The 8,283-nt window shown below is 36.0% G+C and overlaps 1 protein-coding gene across 3 annotated transcripts in view; it reads left to right on the forward strand.

The window, feature by feature from the left end:
- Positions 1 to 5,343, forward strand: part of LOC109859115 (43 kDa receptor-associated protein of the synapse homolog) — a 14,261-nt gene extending 8,918 nt beyond the window's left edge. For 2 of the 3 annotated variants that reach the window (XM_020437030.1, XM_020437031.1), the window contains exons 7-11: positions 1,097 to 1,297; positions 1,549 to 1,647; positions 2,643 to 2,849; positions 4,262 to 4,461; positions 4,838 to 5,343. In XM_020437030.1, the coding sequence (XP_020292619.1) occupies positions 1,097 to 1,297; positions 1,549 to 1,647; positions 2,643 to 2,849; positions 4,262 to 4,461; positions 4,838 to 5,045 (915 nt within the window). In that variant the 3' untranslated portion in view covers positions 5,046 to 5,343. The remainder of the gene's footprint in view (positions 1 to 1,096; positions 1,298 to 1,548; positions 1,648 to 2,642; positions 2,850 to 4,261; positions 4,462 to 4,837) is intronic. The other variant, XM_020437032.1, reaches the window with a different exon arrangement.
- The last annotated feature ends 2,940 nt before the right edge of the window (positions 5,344 to 8,283 follow it).

Below are 8,283 nucleotides of genomic sequence, written 5' to 3' on the forward strand. Positions count from 1 at the left end.
TCTCTCACTCTCTCTCTCTCTCACTCTCTCTCTCTCTCTTTCTCTCTCTCTCTCACTCTCTCTCTCACTCTCTCACTCTCTCTCTCTCTTTCTCTCTCTCTCTCACTCTCTCACTCTCTTTCTCTTACTCTCTCTCTCTCTCACTCTCTCTCTCTCTTTCTCTCTCTCTCTCACTCTCTCTCTCACTCTCTCACTCTCTCACTCTCTCTCTCTCACTCTCTCTCTCTCACTCTCTCTCTTTCTCACTCTCTCTTTCTCTCACTCTCTCTTTCTCTCTCTCTCACTCTCTCTCTCTCTCTCTCTCTCTCTCTCTCTCTCTCTCACACACACACACACACACACACACACAGAACACTGCCATATGTACACTTAACTCTTAACGTACGGACATGGGTCGTTTTCGTCTTGAGCGAAATTACGTTACATTTTTTTTTGGATTTGTTGTCATATTTACTAAAAATTGTGAATTAAAACTTTTTTCACTAAATTTAATGATGGTTTCTTAAAATAGACAGTTTAAAGAGTATATACAAATTGTTTCAGATTTTTTAAAAATATTTAATATTTTTAAAAAGCCCAAGACGAAAACGACCCATGACCGGAGAATTAAGGCGTCGAAAAACACGCCGTCCGTTGAGGGTTTAACCCCTCTGTTTTTCTTCATATCCGATCTTCACTTAACTGTCGGAGAATCATTGTCGCGTATAATATGCATCATATTTCCACGCTGCGCCCTTTATATGCTGAAATATGAATCCAGGAGTGAGAAATCGTGTAAATTTTGTGTTTTTGCATTATATGTCTGCAACCAGAATAGTATTTTTATACGTATATTTTATTCTAAATAATGACTGATCTGTCCTCTAGCATTTTCAAGCATTGATTTACGTATGAAAAACGAATTTTTTTTTGAGTGGCAAAAACTATCAAGTTATCTGAAAATATAAAATTATAACATCTCGATTTCTTACTCCTTGCTCACAATTAAACATTACTGCAGCTAGGAAGCAAAAGCTCTTTAATCCAATTGTGTTGTACGGTTGGCACATCACTGAAGCTTTGTGGACACACATTTGAGCAAGCGCGTCTTTTTCAGGTGTACGTTGGTCTGTCGGAACTTTTCTGCAGGTTACAGGACGCAGACAAGAGCGCGAGATACGCTGCAAGGGCGTACGATCTCTCGAGAAGTTTACAACTGGGAGATTTAAATTCGCGTCATCACAGAGAAGCGTTATTACAAATGGCCACGGCGCTCAGGAAAAAAGGCGAACTAGGCGATGCTCATGATTATTGCTCGGTAAAGTTTCAGCTGTGAATTGTACGCGCGAGTGAAAACTTGTGTTCATTCAACAAAATTAAAGATACAAAATTGCGCGAGAAATTGCGCCGCTTTCATCGAATCAAAAATATCATGGATTTCACGAATCCTTTTACGAATGTTATATTATACACTTTTTTTATCAGACAGTAAATTTTGTTCAAATCTTGATTACGCAGTTTATTTGTGTGCAACATTGTTGTTTTTATATATTATGTACATGTATATAGGAAGCAACGCGGCTGTCGCTGGTCTCTGGCGACCAAGCCAGTTACGCTCGAAGCATTCGCATCATGGGAGACATTTACAGAAAAAAGTCCGACATAAACGTAAGTGTCTCTCATTAGTTTCTATTGCGATTTTTTTTTTTTTTTTTTTTTTGGCTTTGCTCGTATCCTCGTGTAGCGTTTTATTATATGATTCTTCGAACAATAAGTGTCGTATAACCATATCTTTCGTTGTTATCAACCGTATCACAATTATGAAAACACTTGGTTTAAATACATTCTAAATATCATAAAAAACGACGTTCAAAAGCAAAATCGTAATTTTTTTCTTGTATGTAAACGATCAGAAGCATGCGGTTACATAACGGAAAATAATGCCAATACGTCTATTTCCATACCTACAGCATCGAAAACGTTTCTGTAGATAAATTTTTTTATCGGCATCTGCGTCAAACACTATGAGAGATGCTATCGGAACCATTCGCAGCCTTATTGTTCGCTCTAACATTGTTACACGCTGTCATCGACGATAAAAAACGCCATAACTGAAGCATCTCTTTGCATGTCACATATATATGTTACAAAAGCGATTTTAACGCTGCGTCACGCTCGCAACGCATATAGCTTTTATTTTGTCCTGTCGTTGCTACAAAAAAACCCTTTCGAGCGCTGTTGAAAACTGAATAATAAAAATTCGGTAAAATGTCTATTTTAAAACAACGTATCGAATATCAAAAGACAATATATACATACGCGTATATAAGTAATAAGTGATTTTCTTTTATCGTGCACATTGCAATTGTAAAATATTCAAAAATCGATATTTTAAGAACATAAAATATAGCAACACAATATTATGCGTGAATTGAATTTGTAAGTTTTAACAATATTTGTGTGTAACACGTAAGTAATTTTGTCTGAAATAATTTTGAAAAAAAACAAAAACAAAAACGTTCAGTTTTCAGCGTTTCGGAATAGATGATCCTTCGATATGTCTCTCAGTTAGCGTCCCCGCGAATTACGATTACAGTTAGCCTTTAGTTGATGCATCGCGCACGTCGACTCTACGTCAGGACGATAACACCGGTGAGATAAAGATGGATATATTGCAGAAAGCATTTCGACAGTACGAAAGCGCGATGGGTTCGGCGGCCGCGACTGGGGATCGGTTGTGCCAGATGGAGGCAATGGACGGCGCGGCGAGATGTCTGGAAGCTCTCAGGCTCCAGCACAAGATATGCAACTGCAGGCCCCTCGAGTTCAATACCAGGCTCCTGGAAGTGGCGGGTTCAGTCGGCGCCAAGGTAAACTGTCAATGTAAATCGCGGATTTCGCTTGTTCCAATTCACAGAAACACGCAGATGGAGATGAGGAAAAGAAACGGGAGGCGCGACTGTAAAATCAATTTCCTCCCTCTTTGCCTCACGATACAACGAGAGTTATTCTTCTCTCTTTTCTTTAGTCGTCGCCTGAGACCAACGGAAACTCAAAGCGAGCGCAATGAAGTTCTGCGCTCGTTGAGTATTTGGGACAAGTTGAACGTGTTAAAGAGAAAGAAAAAATTTCTTGCGGATTTTAAGTAGAAACACGTAACCTTTTGATTCGTCTGACAAAAATGATGTACAGTACAGACTCCCATATCCGAACCCTCATTATCCGAATAATTCTAATATCCGAACATTCATGTAACTATATATACATGTAACTATATTGAATATAAACATCGCTATATATACAAAACGTTGTTCGGATAACAGAATGTTTGAATATTAGGATTATTTGGATAATGAGGGTTTGAATATGGGAGTCTCTACTGTATTTTCTGTTTTATAAATTTTAATTTTGGAGACATTTAAAAATCTGAAAAAAGCTAACATTATATAGCTAGATTTTTATCAGATTACCATAAAGTACAATGCTTTCTGATGTGCACACGTTAAACGTCTAATTTTAATCAGAAATATAATTAATTTTAATCAAATTAATTATATTTTAAAGGAATTCAGAATTTCTTTAATTGTATATAAAAACTTCATCTCTAGAGATGAAGAAACTGTATTGACCAACAACTACATTCCTATGCGATTTATAAAAACCAGTTTAATTTATTTCAATACGTAAATATATCAAGTAATATATATTGAGAGAAAAACCTGATTCGACTTGGTCTGAGACAATAAGTCGCGCGCACATGCATTGTTCACTCATTTAATAACTGTATATCACTACTGCGAATTTCAATGGAATATCGAAAGTGCTATTGACACAACTCTGCATCATACAAATATTCTATGCATACATTACCACATGCGCACCCGAGTCCTTGCACTATTTGTGTCCGTAAATCAATGAAGCCGATTCTCTATTTTGACGCTACATACGCGCACCTACAAACTTTAACGTATAAAATACTTCAAAAGCCGAGCAGTTTAATAGAGCTCTACATAGAGATTAAAGTGTGTTCTCCCTTTACCATAGATTAATATGGTACTTCATACTTCATTAACTTATTATATTGTAATGACTTGCTTACAAGCACATGAGACATTTGTCGACAATTATAAAAACAAAAACTATTCTTCTCACACATGTATAACTCGAATATTTTCTTACATGAAGTGAGATTTGTTTCGTATTTGTATGTGGATCGAGATATAATTTGAAAAAAATTTATTTTGAGAATATTATTGATTTATGAAGATCCGACTGCTTGCAGCTCTTGGTCCGGACAGTTAGGTCCAGATTGTCGCGAATTTACGGGTCTTTAGGTGACGAGGAGCAAAAAGGACATCACGAAAGGCTAGCAATTGCGATGGAAGAGGATTTGGAGCTACGATGCGGAAGCTGCAATGAACCTTTCGGTTTGGAAGCCGATTCTCTGGAAGCGCTACCGTGCTCACACATATTACACGCTCGGTAGGGTGAAAAAGTGTACTTTTCTTTTTTTTTACAAGAAACATCTCGCAGGTTTTCCGCCACAATTATCGAATTACGATGTAGACACGAAAAATCATATATACATAAATTTTGGTCATACAATTCTATATTAAGTCGAATTTATTTCGATTTAAATTTTTCACCCGAGATAAAATATTTCTCACTTTTGACACGTCACAAATAATTACATATTATATGTAATATCTCCAAGATTCTTTAAAAACAGATAAAGAAAAACGAGTTAAAACAAATCGTCATCACACCATAAATACGTTTGTAAATAAACTTTTAACATTAACTTGCTTTTCAAAGAATATTTTTTCTGTTCCTTCATCTCTTCTCGTAATATTTGCAGATGCGCGTACGACATCTTGAAGAGACGCGATAAAAAGAAGAAGCGCTTATGTCCCGATTGCCATAAATCTGTCAGCTCACGACTGTACCTGCATTGCGAGGATCCTCATGGCATGAATACTTTAAATTATAGTTCCTTGAGCCTGGCGTCATTAAGGGCCAGCAGCCTAGCAACACTTGAGGACTGTCACGCGACGAGTAGCGTTTAAAAAAGAGAAACACACAAACCTACCAATGGATTACGTTTATTTTAACGCGTTGGAGCGATCCGCATGCGAGTAGATAATTTTAAAAATCATAATTTGGAAGATAAACGAGTCAACGGAAAGAGTAGTACGATACGAAGAAAAAAGATTTAATGGCAATAAAAAGTGCACACGCCTCAATATCCATGCTCTACTGAATATTACTTTTTTTCCTGACAAGAATTTCAAACCTGTTTATATTTCTTTCTTAAAAGACTCTTTTTTTACATTTGCATTTCATTATATGTAGAAGAGTGAAAAGCACAAAGATACAAGACATAGATAAATTTTGTACATGTATATACAAATAATCTTATATACATTATTGGGTATATAGAATTTTTCTCGAAAAAGTAATTATGGGTGCTTTCCAGCTACGTGCACAGGCGATGCTGTGTAACACAGTGTCGCCTGTGTACGTAGCTGGAAAGCACTTTATGTTGTCTATGATATACCGAAGATCATTGAATCTCATAATACTCGATGTTTTATTTAATTTAATAATTTTGATGTAAAATTTAAACATTTTATTATTAGTTAAAAAAAAGTGCCAATGCTTGTTTTAGTAAAACATAAACAATACTGGGCACATATATGGGAGCAAACTTACTTGACTAAATCTGACGATATACTTGTTTTTCCTTTATTGAAAAATAAAACATATACTGTAGAACCTATAAAGTACAAGCTTATATGACATAAGCACACCGAAACCGTCGAAACACTATTTTTTATTGAGAAAAATATATATCACTAAAAACTCGCTTACATGACTTACATGACTTAAACTAACCCGACGTACATACATGTGTGTTTAAATCTCAAGTCATACAATAAAAGTCTCTTTATCAAGAAGTGTATGTAGAAGTGTGTGTGTATGTACATACACTTCTAACTTATTATATCAATTGTCTCAAAAGATCGCAGCACTGTATGGATGAACTGCCAAACAAAAAAGTACATTTTACAGAGACATAGTAATATCTTATAAGTAAACAAAGATTTACAATAAGTTAAAAAGTTAGTCTCATGTAAGTAACGAATTACCAAAATGAAAATTAGATGATATTGATTGCAAATGCTTTTCACTAAGGATTGGTTTATAATAGCCGTAACTGTTAATTTAAACCAATGCCGTAAAAGTTGAAAAATAGGAAACTCGTACTACCGTTTATAATTGAATTATAAGCAGAATTATGAGAGGATTTCAATGCTTCTGTTTATACGAAATTGCCGAATGCGTATAAACAGAAGTATAAAAATCTTACAATTGAACTTTACCGATTCCAGCATAAGTGAACAGTTATTGCCCGCATAAACAAGGCCTAAAAAAGAAAAAGTCTCTACACTAAGAACCGAAGTACAGACTTTTACATAATGCAAAACGCATACGACATAAGAAAATCAACCAATCCAGCTTTTTATTTTTATCCCTACTTCTTGTTCTAGAAGGCTTTGATTGGTTGATTTCCTTATGTTTTATGCGTTAGAGTCAGTCTACAATGAAGGTAAGGCTGTAGGAGTAGAGAGTAAATTATTATCTCGGTTCAATGAGAGAATAGGACACTACTCGCGCACAGGGGAAGAAAAGCGGTCAAAATGAAGATGCATTTTCACGTTCCGCTGATCGTTTGAGTGACAAAAAAAGTCACGTGATGATTTTTTTCGCTGACTATTCAACGTCAATTTTTGTACATGAAAAAGATTAGAAGCGACAAAATTGAGAGATTTCGCGTTTTTTGTATTTTGATGACGCGTATTTATGTATCCCAGCAAACAATTTCTGACTGCGCAGACCTGGCAACAGAAACTGTGCAGAAACGCTACAATACGGAAACATGCTTTGTGTGCTGCCAAAGCTGTTGACACACAGACACAAAAAACGCAACATAGTCACCAAAACTCACCAAAACCATATCCTGCTGAGGACACAGATGGATATGGATTTGGTGTGGCGGTTGGCGACAAAATCGCGACATCTGACAACCAAATTGTTTGCTGGATATATGTTTACTTCTTTATCTTCATTTTTCTTGAATTAAAGTAGTTCATTTTTGTATCGTTTTTGTATCGTTAATTTTTTTAAACGTTTTTTGGGAGTTCTGCAAAGTTATGTGTCTTTGGTATACACTGTCAAGACTGTGTTTGGAAACACCATTCGTGTGCACATGAGCGTCAATCTATCTTTGTTTTACAGTTATTACAATAAACGATAAAGATAAAGCGCACATGAGTAGTGTTTCCGAATGCAGTTCAGTGCATCACAGCGTTTGAGCAACAATGCTTCGTAATTGAACTGGTTCTAACTACAAAATTGTAGCCGCTGGAATACGAGCAACAAATCAAAGTCATCACGTGACTCTTTTTGTCGCTCAAACACTTAGTTCCAGCGGCACGTAAAATTGTATCTTGAGAATATTGCCTCACCGCTACTCAGTACTGTAAACATAGATGCAGCACGTTCAGGCCCGAATTTAGATTTCAGTGAATGAAATAATTTTTTATTTTAATGTATTATCAAGTTTTTTAATGTGATTAAATGTAATAAATGTGTAATCAAGTAATTAAAAGTAATAATCAAAATATAAATCAAAACAATTATATAAGCGTGAAGATTGTACAAGCGGTATAACACTGTGGAGTGGGGGCTTTTTGGTAGGAGAGATGCGCAGAACGGACGCATTTTCGTCCATGGGTGTCCTATTCTCTCGTTTAACTGAGTATAGTTTTTGGTGAAGTAATAACGCGAATAACCATAGAGCTTATACTCATGAAGAGGCCCTAGGAGCGCAAGGAGGATCGACAAAGAGAGATATATTTTTCTGTTTCAATTGTGGACACTTCTTATAAAAGAGAATAACAGAGAACACGGAGTGGGGGAGCCACAGTTGAGACAGAATATATCTATCTCTTTATTGCTCCTCGCGCGGCCCTCTCTATAGTTAACATATAGGCAAGACCTCTTCATGAGTATAAGCTCTATGTTTCAAACTACCTACTGCCTTAAGGCCAAAGGACAGACTTTTGCATAATGCATAACGCATAAGACAAAAGAGAAACAACCAATCAATGCTTTCTAGAACAAGAAGTAGAGATGAAAACGAAAAGCTGGATTGGTTGATTTTCTTATGTCTTATGCGTTATACAAAAGTCTGTGCTTTGGCCTTTACTGTCAGTCAATAAAAGACACGTGTTAAAAAAG

This window comes from Pseudomyrmex gracilis, unplaced genomic scaffold (assembly GCF_002006095.1).
Source record: "Pseudomyrmex gracilis isolate BER0280 unplaced genomic scaffold, ASM200609v1 scaffold_240, whole genome shotgun sequence".
Taxonomy (NCBI): Eukaryota; Metazoa; Arthropoda; class Insecta; order Hymenoptera; family Formicidae; genus Pseudomyrmex; species Pseudomyrmex gracilis.